General features: G+C 41.5%; 1 protein-coding gene across 6 annotated transcripts in view; it reads right to left on the bottom strand.

Moving 5' to 3' along the window:
- The window catches only part of LOC108435368 (oxysterol-binding protein 2-like), a 128,313-nt gene that overhangs the window by 1,964 nt on the left and 111,921 nt on the right, over positions 1-14,428 (bottom strand). For 4 of the 6 annotated variants that reach the window (XM_017711178.2, XM_017711181.2, XM_017711182.2 and 1 more), the window contains 8 exons: positions 12,342-12,494; positions 10,345-10,590; positions 10,115-10,235; positions 8,231-8,334; positions 6,038-6,133; positions 5,536-5,720; positions 3,701-3,921; positions 2,322-2,345 (listed from right to left, as the gene is read on the bottom strand). In XM_017711178.2, coding sequence (XP_017566667.1) covers positions 2,322-2,345; positions 3,701-3,921; positions 5,536-5,720; positions 6,038-6,133; positions 8,231-8,334; positions 10,115-10,235; positions 10,345-10,590; positions 12,342-12,494 — 1,150 coding nt within the window. The remainder of the gene's footprint in view (positions 1-2,321; positions 2,346-3,700; positions 3,922-5,535; positions 5,721-6,037; positions 6,134-8,230; positions 8,335-10,114; positions 10,236-10,344; positions 10,591-12,341; positions 12,495-14,428) is intronic. The other 2 variants (XM_017711179.2, XM_017711183.2) reach the window with 1 other exon arrangement.

The following is a 14,428-nucleotide window of genomic DNA, read 5'->3' as shown; positions in this document are numbered from 1 at the left end:
TCTGAGACTATATGACGAACAGATATCTATACAAATGGACAACAGATGTAGCCAAGACATGTTTGGAGTATGAAGTTTGTTTCTTTATTTTCGTCTGGAGCTATGAGGCTAAAGTTAGCATCATGCTAACTGCACCGGTAACACATACTTGCCTCAAAGTGAGCCAAGTTGTTCAAGTAATCTCAAACAGACTTGCCTAAGTGGTTTCCGACACTGTGTTACACACTGTTATCCAAACACGGCCGTTAATAGTGTCTTGTCAGGTGAAATAATCTTAAATCCATTCATAAAATCTAATACTTCTCATTTTAAGATTGATGTAAGCTTATTGTAAGATTATTGAACTTACTTTTTGACCTTTTGTTAACTTTTTTAAGTGACTTAAGTAAGTAAGTAAAGTAAAATGATCTCACTGTTGGTATAAGTTGGCTTGTTCCAAGTATATTTCTTACAACAAGCAAAATTATCTGTCGACACAGTTTTATAGTAGATCATTTGACTTAATGAAATCACTTAAAACAAGTAAAAAAGAGCAAGAGTGCAAGATTATTTGAAATAAGTAAAATCATCTTACAAAAAGCTTTCAACTATCTCAAAATGAGAAATAGTTGGTATGTCAACTAAATTTTTAATAATTTCACTTGACAAGATGGCAAGTCCATGTGATCTAAATCTGTCGGAACTGATAACCGGCTTAAAAAAACATCAAAGTATATTTTGGTAAATAAAAAAATGACTGGAATGGTCTATTTAAAATAAAAGCTATGAAGCAAAGGACCTACAAAACTCAGCCTTCAAGATGGGTGATATTGCAACTACTAGCTGCTGTGTAACATATTTCAAAACTCCAGCTCTCATGCAAAACTGAAAGGTAAACTTCAGACTCCAAACATCTCATGGATGATAGACTACAGTTGTGACATGGGGAAGCTGTGTGTATCGCCTTAACTCAGGAGAAACATTAAAATCGGCAGAAATAAGTCTGAAGCCTGCAGTACTTCAAATAATACATCTCAAAACAAAACATCGTTTTGGCCAAAATAGCGGAGTGGTTTGAGTTTATGTGGTAGAGTGTGAACCAATTATGTTGCTTGTTCTGAGACCTCCTGAGACCTCCTCAATGTCCAAATCACTGTGCTGTTTGTTCTTATTTGTTCTGAGACCTCCCCCTGACTGTGATTGGGCCTAATCTCCACCTTGTTTGTTCTGAGACCTCCCACTGACTGTGATTGGTCCTAATCTCCACCTTGTCTGTTCTGAGACCTCCCCCTGACTGTGATTGGTCCTAATCACCACCTTGTTTGTTCTGAAACCTCCCCCTGACTGTGATTGGTCCTAATCACCACCTTGTTTGTTCTGAGACCTCCCCCTGACTGTGATTGGTCCTAATCACCACCTTGTTTTTTCTGAGACCTCCCCCTGACTATGATTTGTCCTAATCACTGTGTTTGTTCTTTTTTGTTCTGAGACCTGCCTTTCACTGTAATTTGGTCTTAATCAATTTCTTGATTGTTCTGACACCTCCCTCTCACTGTGATTGGTCTTCATCACTGTTCCAAGACCTCCCTCTCACTGTGATTGGTCTTCATCACTGTTCCAAGATCTCCCTCTCACTGTGACTGGTCCTAATCACTGTGTTGATTGTTCTGAGACCCCCACCCCGACTATGATTGGTCCTAATCACTGCGTTGATTGTTCGGAGACCTCCTCAGCGAGTTATTTCTAAGTTTACTTACAAATGTGTGTTGGGCAGTACTTCAGTTTTGTTGAGATCTTTCGTCATTTGAAGAATACCGCTTTACAGTACATGTGCGCAGTACATGTGCAGCTTGAAGAATGAGGTCTTACTCATATACAAGCCTAAGACTGAATCAGACCAATAAAAGTGATGACCATATTCTGGTCTGAACTTCAACTAAACTCCAGAAACTAAATTTGGAGTCATCAAAGGTCTTGTACTCAGCTTTAAATGCTCTGTTATAGTACTGCAAGCAGGTGGAGTGTGCATGTGTGCTGTGAAGAACTCCACTCTCATTATCAAAGTCAAATACAGCTAATCTGTATGTAAATGTTCTGTATTTGACTGACACATGTGCATGACTGACAGCAGCAGTGAGCAGTGTGAGCATTTTCCCCAGAGAATAATTAGCAGAAATTGGGTTTGCAGAGCCTACACACACATGCGTGTCCACACAAGCGGGTAGCAGACTGAGCACATAATGAAAGTGCCATTACAGATCACTTTTGGATCTGCAAACTGTGGACACAACACACACAGACAGTGGGGTGAAAAGGCGGAGAGTTTCCAAGCAGGCTCATACCAGACTCAGAGTCAACCTCAAACTCTGGCAACCAGGAAGAGAAAAGAGACACATGTCACGTGATCATAACTGTCAGTGGCACAAGATGAAGAGGCCTTTTTTTGAATGCTCCCCTGTAGATAGTACTCTATGGACACAGGTTGCTGGAGGGGCTTTCCAGCCTAAAACTAGTGTTATTTGTTGCATAATGTTGCTTTCAGTAGCACAGCGTTTACTTCTCGCTGCCTCTGAGGTTTGACAGAATACATGATTACATATAGTTTTCCTTTTCTCGTTCATGTTTTCACACCACAAAACCCAGAAGACATTATGAGCCATGGTGGTCCATTGATCTATAGGTTTATAAACATTACAAATATTTATAGGTTTAAAAATACAACCGAATACAACACATAATTGATGCTTTCACTTTCCGTCAGAGAAAAGAAGCCAAAGATATCTTCTAATGCTGGACTCCTTACAGTTCCCTCAACTAGACTTTCTTCTATGGGTGGCAGATCTTTCAGTGCTGCTGCCCCCAAACTCTGGAATTCTCTACCTTCCACTCTTCGTATTTGCTCTTCTCTGTCTTCAAATTCCTGTTAAAAACCTTCCTTTTTTCCTCTCTGTAGTATATATTTTTATTAATTATTTTTTTTGATGATAATGTAAAGCGTCCTTTGGTTTGTGAAAGGCGCTATATAAAGTGGACTATCCGAGTAAAGCATCGCCCAAAATGATTACTTCTACACAAAGCTGTACACTGAAAACCTCACTCACATTAATGGGCACAATCTGGAGACGGAAGGGTCAAGACGACCAGACAGCTTTTGCCCAAAATCCCTTTCCTGGGTCAAGTGTGGAGTGGCAGAAACCATCAACTGGTAACAAGGTCTTTGAACACTGGGCTACCAACACACTGCCACAGTAGCCATGTTTACATGCGGCCTGATAATTTGTTAATAATCTGACTACCTGCTCAATCGGAATAGAATACCTTCATGCATACACCTCAATCGAGATAGACTAGTCCAACTGAGGCCATTCGGAATGTAATTATAACCGTGTAAACGTCTGTATCTGATTACATAACCCAATCAGAGTGGAGGGTTTCCATCAGATTGTTGAGTAGAATGAGCAAATAAAGACTGCAGTCTTAATCTATAATCAGAATGTGCTCAACCGGATTGGCAATAATCTTTGCATGTGAACACAGACACTGACTGTGAAGATCTAAGCACCATGCTGACACCGTGCTAGTACGGCTCAGCTCTCACCATTCTCAGCCTGTCTACTGCTCCAGCTACCGTCACCTTAAAACCCCAGCAAGGAGTCCATAGCATGATGGGCTTGATGGGATTTCTATCTCTCTCTCACTTCCTTTCCCTCTCCCTCCTCACCTTCGTCCACGGCGTTGGAGGCGTCTGCCTCTCTCCTCCTCCTGACAGCCCTCTGTTTCTCCTCCAGTCTCTGTTTCTCCGTGTTGGCCTCATCCCAGCGGCCCTCCTCCATCAGCCGCTGGTCCGGCCGCAGCCGGCTGTCTGTCAAACTCACGCTCACCTCCTCCTCGTTCAGTGTCAGAGCCAGAGACGAGAAGTAATACATGTTTTCAGCGTTCTCTCTGAGAGAGACAGAGTGAGAGAACATACAGTGATGAACTTTAAGATTAAGCGACCCTTATTAGTCCCACAACGGGACTCACCTCTGCATTTAACCCATCCTTGAAGTGAAACACCACATACACTCTAGTGAGCACACACACTAGGGGGCAGTGAGCACACTTGCCCGGAGCGGTGGGCAGCCCAATCCGCACCGCCTGGGGAGCAGTTGGGGGTTAGGTGTCTTGCTCAAGGACACCTCAGTCATGTGCTGTCGGCTCTTGGGATAGAACCGGCAACCTTCCGGTCATGAGGCTGGTTCCCTAACGTCCAGCCCATGACTGCCCGCACATAATATATATATTATGCTGTCACACACACACACAAATATATATAGGTTAGGGAACCTAACATATACAGCACAGTTATCTACACTATTTTTCAAAGGATTTCAATCAACTGACATACTATTACTTACTTTTACAATAAACTAGACACTAAGGCTACGTTCATGCAGCAGGTAAAAGTGGCCCAAATCTGATTTTTTTTTACAATCTGTTCACAATATCTTTTAAATGTGACCTGTATGTGACATTAGTCTGAACAGATCAACTCCTAAAATGACCCACATGTGCAAAAGAGCAATGCTTCATGTGGTTTGCATATCCAGAGGTAAACAATCATGACTGCCAAGGTTGCAGCTCTGCTCCTGGAGTTTTCAGTTTTATTTTCGCCAGCATCACAGGAACGACTATGAAGTTCCGATGGCGAACAGCTGGGCTCATCACCCAGAATGTGTTTGAGCTCGCCGTAAAAGGGGCATGTTTTTCGGCCATGGCCACTTCTTTGGATTGTGCCCTTGGATTCTTTAAAGCTTTCAGACTTTCCTTCACCCTTCAGCATCGGCCTCCTACTGCTGCATTCAGCCATTTCTCATAAAATCCCGTCGATCACGGAGCAGTTGTGATAAGTGCCTTCTACGTTTTTGGTATGGAAACATCAGCCTAAATGTTTATGAGGTCACAGCAGCAAGAAAAAATGATGAATGTGGAGTTGGAAAAGTCATGTAAATTCCAATCTGGCTGTTCAGACTGAGTGGCATTGCCAGATCAGGTACGTATGAGATTTCAGTACCACATATAACAGCGTCTCAAATAAAAAAATGTCAGATTTAATGTGTTTTTTGCTGATACACATCTGTGTCACACATGAAGAAATGTATGAACAAAGCCTAGAAGATATTAATAACAATTATTAAAATGTTTTCAGAGTACAACACAAAGTTATTAAATGAGAAATAATATACTGTACGTATCAATTTATAGTAACTACAAGCTCTATCTTGATTTTGACCACCGCTTTTCAAAAATAGAAATGGATGCTAATTAACGTTAACTTAATTCCTGAGGTTACACAGCTTTCCCAATCAATTTAGAAAGTGCTCATCTTTCTGGATATGTTTAAAATTTCTTCACAATTTTCCACAAATTGTTTTAAATCTACAAAGTTGTAGAGCATTAGCTCCATATCAGATGTACTTACATAAAATGCATTTTATGTGATTGAAAAGTGATTTCATACTCTGATGTATGTGATATACTGCTGATGTGGGCATGGCGTTGCTGTGCTGTGCGTACGGTAGTGGGTATTTCTTCCACAGCAGTCTGGGTGACAGAGTCTGGTAGACGGTCTTCTGCTTGCCCTCTGCTCCACTGCTGCCCCGGCTGCTCTGGACAATCTTTGCACTCTCCATTCTCTCGTCCCACGTCCCAGACAGGATGTAGTGTGCCTGACCCTCACTGTCCGCCACCACACCAGTCACCTAGGTACCCACACCACAACAGGGTGCCACAAAAGAAAACACAAAACAGCAAAAAACAGAGTAGAATATATTAGGTTTTAATATTTATAGCATCCATAATGTCCTACCCAGTCAGGTTTAGCACTTGTATTGTGTCCGAGACTTATTATGGTGAGGTTACATCTAAAGTTCAGAGAATACTGACCCATAATTTTCCACATACTTAAATATTGGTGTGATATACCATAATTCTAGAATAGCAATAGCAATCTCCCAATAGCACATTGGCTTCCAGAACATTTTAAAACCAATAGGCAATATCAGAGAGGGGACACTACCTTGCGTGGAACTTCCCTGGAGAAGTAGCTATAAGGAGAGAACTTGAGCTGACACGTCTCTTTGGTTCTGTGGTTTACAATATCAATGTCCCCTGACTGAGAGACAGAGAAAAAGAAAGAGTGAACTCTAAAATCAATGGGAAATAGAATGAAAAAGATTTCTTAAAGGCTCCACTAATCTTCAAGGCAATGCAGAACAATGACTCTTACATTGTAGTTTGATGTTGAGAAATGAAAAATGTATTACAGCTACTAAATAATTTATAGTAATTAAGAAGTAAGAGGCTATAAGAGTAATAACTGAATAACAGGTCTGGAATTTAAGGGGTTGCATTTACTATATGGCCAAAAGTTTGCTCATCCAGTGTTTCTTCTGAAATCAAGAGTATTATTTGGAATTTTGTGCCAGTAACAGCCTCTACTCTTCTGGGAAGGCTACACTAGATGTTGGAACATAGTTGGGGGGATTTTACAGATCAGTCCTGGATCACTTATGCCACTTAAACGCATCTTGAAGAAACTGGATGGAGCTGCATCACTCCAGAGAATGCAGTTCCACTGCTCCACAGTCCAACGCTGGCGATTGTCATAGTAACTAAAGCTTATGTGCAGTTTCTTCAGAGCGTCCTGTTTTGTTGGTCAGTGCATTTCAATGGAGATTTTACACTGACAAGCCTATAATATTATGACCACCTGCCTAATATGCTGTTGGTCTGCCGTCTGGTGTCTACCACACATAGCACAGTGATGATAGCAGCTGATCCCTTAGATCCCAAGTCCTGTAAGTTGTGAGGTGGAGCTGCGACGGATTGGGCTTGTTGTTCCAGCTTATTGTTCCAGCACATCCCATGTTCCAATCCCAGACGTTCCATTGGACTGAGATCAGGGCAACACCTTGCGCTCTTCATCATGTTTCTAAAGCCACTCCTGGACAATATATGCAGCATGGCAGGGCACATTAGCCTGCTAAAAAAGGCCCATGCCATTGGGGAATCCTCCTGCCGCGAAGGAGTTTACCTGGTCCGGATTAAGGTTTAGGTGGGTATCAAGTTGATGTCCATAAATACCTGAACCCAGAGTTCTCCAGCAGAATGTTGCCTAGAGCCTCATTTTCCCCCCGTTGTCTTCCCACATTGTATCCTTTTGCCGCAGAAGCCCAACACCCTGTTGTAGGTTTGTGGTTTGGCCCTCAGACACTGTCGTCAGGTACTCACCACTGCAGACCGGGAGCAACCACAAACCTTGCTGTTTCAGCCCCGACCCAGTCCAAAATGATCTAGCAAAATCAAAGTCGCTTGACAAAATCGCTCAGGTCTTCACGCCCGCCAGTTTTCCCCACATCCAACACCCATCATCTACGAGAACTGGCTGTTTGTTTACCGTCTAATATAGGCCAGACTTTGGTATGTGCTGCAAGATAATCACTCAGTGTGTTTACATGCAATCGGATTTCTGCAGTTATCTGATTATCCAAATGATCATGTAAATGGCATATTTCGATTTCTTAGATCAGAGTAAGGTCTAGAAATCAGAGTAAGAAATCTGATAAAGAGGCTGGATTTTAGCCCAGTAATCAGATTTCTCTGCATGCATTTCCGGCGACACTGGAAATAAGTAAGCAGCATCGCCGCAAGACACAGCAAAAGACCTTTGGAGCGATGCTGAAACCATATTCTTCATCTGCTAGATGATATATGTTCATATGTTCAGGTGGAGTGGTGTGATATTTTTTTTAAAAACATTGCGGCATGCAGAGTTTTACATCATGTTTATGTCGCGTCTTTTTCTGTGAATTGTGAGTCTAAGCTTTGTTCACACAAGAGTTCTTCTGTGGCTGGTTGTAAAGCAGAAATCTGATTACTGCCCGTCTCATGCAGACCTGGAATTTCACATTATCCGATTACTCAAGTGCATGTTGATTGGATGACTGTGAAAATCTGATTTTCTGAAGTTATCAGATTATTAAGTGCTTGTAAACGCACTCACTATTATTCAATTAATCTGTGAGTGGTCATAATGTATAGGGCTCCTCAGTGTACAAGCTATGTGTGCACAATCAAACAACTGCACTAGTAATTGGGGCATCTTAAAATAGCTGAATTCACTAATGAAAAGGGGAGCCTACACGCTTTGGAACATATAGTGTAGTAGTATCAGTAGAAGAGTGTCAGTCAGAGAGAAGTAAGAGCAGACCTGGTCAATCCACAGCTTGCCCACGATGATGTTGTGCACAGTGGACGTGACCTTTCGCCATACATAGTGGTTCCCACTTGCATGGAACTGCAGGTGGATGGCACCTAAAAAGAGAATGAGTGAGAAAGAGAGAGAGAGAGAGAGAAAGAGAGTGAGGAAAAAGATTGTGAGAGAGACAGAGAGTTCAGTTCATCTCTTCAGAAATTAATGCAAAAGTTTAAACACTGAGTCAAATTACATATTTTGTTGATTCCCTAAACGCTTCTAAAATATTTTCTGAATTTAACATACTGGAGAAAAACATTAAGCATAAAATGTGGCACGTGCAAAAGCAAATAAATAGAAATTGAGTACTAGAAGTTTCAGAAAATGCCATCTTTTGATAAGTTTCCCGTGGAGGATGTGTTCATTTCTTTCACTTAGAAAACCAACAAAACATGTTCAAAACTATGCATACAACAAAACATGTATCTCAGAAATAAGCTCAAAGTGATTTAATTTTAAGTCATTTTTCAGCATTTCTATTGGTTCATTCATCCATTTTTTTTAGAAAATGCAAATTACAGCTGCTGTATTCAAATGACATTGAAAACATTAATGAATAAAATGATAATAAAAAAGTCATTTTTTTATCTCCATTTTTGTCGTTTTCCAGTTTTTTACATAATTTGAAAATTCCTTTATATTGTGTCAATGGTGGATTCAGGTGTTTCATGGTGGACGGGCCAAAAGAAACAGCCCAAAATTGCTTAGAAATATGCCTGGTTCCTTTGACTTACATTAAAAGTAAAGTAGGTTTTTTCCTTCTTCTGTATAGTTACCATTTTGGAGATACAAGGTTTTGATCCGACAACAGTGATATATATATATATATATATATATATATATATATATATATATATATATATATCAGGCGTAACATTATGACCACCTCCTTGTTTCTACGCTCACTGCCCATTTTTATCAGCTCCACTTACTGTATAGCTGCACTTTGTAGTTCTACAGTTACAGACTGTAGTCCATCTGTGACCCCCTTTCACCCTGTTCTTCAGTGGTCAGGACACCCATGGACCCTCACAGAGCAGGTACTTTTGGGGTGGTGGGTCATTCTCAGCACTGCAGTAACACTGATGTGTGGTGGTGGTGTTAGTGTGTGTTGCGCTGGTCTGAGTGGATCAGACACAGCAGTGCTGCTGGAGTTTTTAAACACCTCAGTGTCACTGCTGGACTGAGAATAGTCCACCAACCAAGAATATCCAGCCAACAGCGTCCTGTGACCGCTGATGAAGGACTAGAGGATGACCAACACAAACTGTGCAGCAGCAGATGAGCTGTCGTCTCTGACTTTACATCTACAAGGTGGACCGACAAGGTAGGAGTGTCTAATAGAGTGGACAGTGAGTGGACATGGTGTTTAAAAACTGCAGCAGCACTGCTGTGTCTGATCCACTCAGACCAGAGCGACATCCATTAACACACCACCACCACGTCAGTGTTACTGCAGTGCTGAGAATGATCCACCACCCAAATAGTACCTGCTCTGTGAGGGTCCATGGGGGTCCTGACCACTGAAGAACAGGGTAACAAAGTATCAGAGAAACAGATGGACTACAGTCTGTAACTGTAGAACTACAAAGTGCAGCTATACAGTAAGTGGAGCTGATAAAAATGGGCAGTGAGCGTAGAAACAAGGAGGTGGTCATAATGTTATGCCTGATTGGTGTATAAGCATAAAATATGCAAAGTGGTTAGAGGAGCATTCAGGCCCTATAAAGATTATATAATTATGGAATTATGACTAAAGTAAACAGAAAAAGACGTATCTAGAAAATATGAATGCATAATAATTATTATTATGTGTGTTAGGGGCAGCTGAACTCTTACCCAGCGGCATAATGGACAGGTATTTGCCACGGAACTTGCTGGCAATGGTGATTTCCTGCCACAGGGTCCAGCCTCGCTGTGACATTACATGATGGGCAGCAGCTGGAGGATGATGACTTACCTGGAGACAATAAGCAAAGTGTCCGCTTATAAAATAAATATAAAAGCCTAATAATATCACATTAACCGCATATATACATTATGACCACATGATGCTTCAAAAAACCCACCTGTTCACATAGTGACCGGTAGCCAAACTCCTCTAGCCGGTCGAGCTCGTATGTCTCCCCCAGCAGAGGGTTGAAGGGTTTGGCTGTGCGGTGGACGGTGGTGGAGTAGGAGGAGACGGAGAACGCCGCGACCAAACACATCTGCTCCAGAGAATTCTCACAGCGAGCAGCTTTATCCAACAACTCACTGTACTCCAAATCCTCCGTCAACCGCTGCAGCATCGACAGAGGCTCATTAAAATTCACCTGAGAGAGAGAGAGAGAGAGAGAGAGAGAGAGAAGTGAGAGAGAAAGATTCAAGGTGTGAGAGCATAGGGAGTGAGAGAGTGAGAAGAAGGGAAGAGGAAGACAGAGGAGAAAGAAGAAGAGGGAGAGAAAGAGAGAGTGAGAGAGTGAGAGAGAGAGAAGTGAGAGAGAAAGATTCAGGGTGTGAGAGCATAGGGAGTGAGAGAGTGAGAAGAAGGGAAGAGGAAGACAGAGGAGAAAGAAGAAGAGGGAGAGAAAGAGAGAGTGAGAGAGTGAGAGAGAGACAGTGGAGAAAAGTAGATAAATGGCGGGAGAGAGGAGAGAGAGGGAGGGAGAGGGAAAGAGAGAAGAGAAAGAAAAAAGGAGAGGGTGACAGAGAGAGATGGTGGACAGAGGAAGGAAAAAAAAGAGAAAAAGAGAAATGGTGGGAGAGAGGAAGGGAGGGACAGAGTAGTAGCAGGACAGCAGAGAAAGAAAGAAAGAAAGAAAGAAACACACAAGGAAAGGAAGGAAGGAAGGAAGGAAGGAAGAAACAAACAAACACACAAGGAAAGGAAGGAAGGAAGGAAGAAAGGAAGGAAGGAAGGAAGAAAGAAAGGAAGGATGGAAGGAAGAAAGAAACAAACAAGCACACAAAGGAAGGAAAGAAGGAAGGAAGAATAAAACAAACACACAAGAAAAGGAAGGAAGAAAGAAAGAAAGAAAGGAAGGAAGGAAGGAAGGAAGGAAGGAAGAAAGGAAAGAAGGAAGGAAGGAACGATGGAAGGAAGAAAGAAAGAAAGAAACAAACACACAAAGGAAGGGAAGAAGGAAGGAAGAAAGAAAGAAAGAAAGAGAAAGAAAGGAAGGAAGGAAGAAAGGAAAGAAAGGTCCGTTAGTGTTATATCCACACCTGTGAATTCCCCTCTTGGCCACTAGAGGCCGCTGTTATCTGACTATTAAAGTCTCTGAAACGCCTGTTTACTGTCTAATCCTGTCCAGAGTTTCTGGTGATCTACGGGCATTTATATTCTCATACTGTGCCTTAACTGTATATTACACAATAATTTTAACTGGCTTTGAACATATAATATGTAGCATATTCACAAGTGCCAAAGTTGAGTACATTCTCAAAAATGTAATGAACTAACGAACGAACGAATGAATGAATGAATGAATGAATGAATGAATGAATGAACGAATGTAACATAATAATATAATGCCTTACACTATGAGTGTTTAGTGTACAGTTGGAACACAGCATCAACTTTCCCCCTCAGTCACTATAAGGTCTTGCATGTATTTTTCTTTGCTTCTCTGATTTTTCTTCTGTGTACTGTTAAACTATAACCATGGACTAGAGGGGCATAAAGCCCTCAGCACTGGGCTGTGGAGCAGTGGAGCTGTAGTCTCTGGAGTGATGGAGATCCATCCAATACCTTTGGAATGAGTTGGAGTGATCCAGAACTGACCATCCAAGATCAGTACCTGACCTCACTAATGCTCTTGTGACCGAATACAATCAAATCCTCACAGCAGTGTTCCAACATCTAGTACAAAGCCTTGCCAGAAGAGCAGAGGCTGTTAATGCAGCAAACAGGGACAAATGCCCTATTATCACCCTTGATTTCAGAAGAAACAGCAGCTGTCTACAAACTTTTGGACACAATGTGTATTTTCTTTTCTAGATATTCTCTGGTCAGTCGTACAGACAGAGCCATGCTGCTGTTCCTCACTGTAAGCGGGCAGTGAAAGTGCACTGGGACACTCACAGGCATGGGGATTTTGGAGAGCTCTTTGCCGATGCAGTTCTTCATGATGCTCCACAGGTTCAGGGAGTAGTTGGGTTTGTCTGGGATTCGGGTTCGCCTCTTCCTGCGTGGCTGAACCTCCCTCCCGGACAGATCATTATAGCTTGGAGATGACTGAGAGAGATGCAGACAGATGGAGGGAGAGATATTTTAACTTTAAAAGGGAATTCAAACATTTTTTTGCTGCATATTTAGACAAAGTCGATCAGAGCGATCTGAAGTGAAATGCTCTGTTCTAGAGGAACGCAGTGTCTGAATTGTTCTCAGTGGTGGTGATGGGAACCAGGTGTCTGAAGAGATCACACAGCTCCCTCACAGACAGCTTTTATATGAAAAATGATAGTTTTGGAAAAAGGTTTAAGACTAAAACATCATTTTTTAAACAAATTCATGCCAGAGAGGTACTTGTAGGGCATTGTAAGGACAAAAGTTAACAAAGAAATTTTATTTTTCAGAGTTATCTCACCTTCTACTTTACCAAATAGCTACATTATATACAAAAACTTTATTTGCAGAGTTTCTGCGATGAACCATTTCACACCAAACCACTCTGAATGACTTTGTTTACATCTTATTGATAAGATAAGAAAACTTTATTGTCCTTTAAATTTGCATAAAATGCAAATTTGTCTTTGCCAATCTGGCACATAAATACACAGATAAAGACTCAAAACACTAACAGCAACAATGCACATGAACGACGTAGGGGGTTATTTATCATATCCTTGAGTGGACTGAGCTCCTCTTTAAGATGTCTTTAAAGTAAAACTCTAGCATTTTAACCTAATCTGCAGCTTACGGTCAATAAGCATGGACAGTAATTTCAGTGCATTCCCCTTTACTCATGAAATACAATGGAAACCAGTAAAACTGAAACATATTTCCAACAGAAGCTGTTGCTGAATTCAGTCAGTAAACATTTATGAGTGTGGCTTAATGAATACATAAAGTAAAATACATTCCAAAACCTGAATATATCTCTATATCCATTTGTAACAATTTTGGCTAAAATGAATTTTTGAAAAGAATTACAGTTGATGTATAATGGAAAACATATTTTGGCATCTCTAATAAATATGGTATTACTCATAATATGGCATTATTAGAAGTGTAAAGCTCACTTCACTTGTTGCCGGACCTGCCCCCTTGTTTCCAGACCCTGCTCTCAATTGTACCACCTGTGTTCATCACCTGTGTCTTATTAACCCTCATTATCTCTGTATTTAAGTCCTGTGTTTTTCCCTAGTTGTTTGCTGGTCTTTGTAGTGTATCGTGTCGATTGATGTTTGTTCTTCTGACTTCCGTTGTGTGTTAAGTCTGCGTTTCTGTCGTCAGGTCTGTTCCCCGATCTCTCTGTGTTGGCTCTCTGACCCTGAACCGTTTTGACCCTGATGAATCTCGCTTCTCTCAGCACATGCGTCCACCTCATCATCGCTCCCCGGCGTTACAAGTGTGAACAGGGTGCCTTATTGCAACACCTTTATTGTTAGACTGCAGCGCCTGGAGTTGCAGATTTTTGTTATACAGTCATGTATGAGAAACGTTCATTCGCAGGATTCAGTTCAGTGGCTTATACAGACAGAGAGGCACAGAGAAACAGAGAGAGAGGGAAAAGAAAAGGATACCATCTATGCATCACCGCCAATTAGCAGTTAGAAGAAACTGAGGAAAATCTTCTCTTTAATGAGGAGGTGTCAGAAAATGGTCAATTTAGATGAAAAACGTTGAACTGAAGCACTGGACTGCAGCATGTAAAAGGCCTTAAGGGCAGGAAACTCGGATGAGTTACAAACTGACTCAGAGAGAGAGAGAGAGAGAGAGAGAGAGAGAGAGAGAGAGAGAGAGAGAGAGAGAGAGAGAGAGAGAGAGAGAGAGAGAGAGAGAGCAGCTGTCTGTAAGCTAATTAAGAGCGAAAATGACACAGGACCTGTGTGTCAGTAGCACCACAGGGAGTTACTGGACATGCACATACACACTGTGTGTTTGTGTGGGTGTTAGTGTTTATGCAGTGCCAATGTCGTTTAATTTCTGTGCTGTTCAAAGAATAT

The sequence above is a fragment of the Pygocentrus nattereri genome, chromosome 20 (assembly GCF_015220715.1).
Source record: "Pygocentrus nattereri isolate fPygNat1 chromosome 20, fPygNat1.pri, whole genome shotgun sequence".
Classification (NCBI taxonomy): Eukaryota; Metazoa; Chordata; class Actinopteri; order Characiformes; family Serrasalmidae; genus Pygocentrus; species Pygocentrus nattereri.
This window is presented reverse-complemented; position numbering and strand designations above follow the sequence as displayed.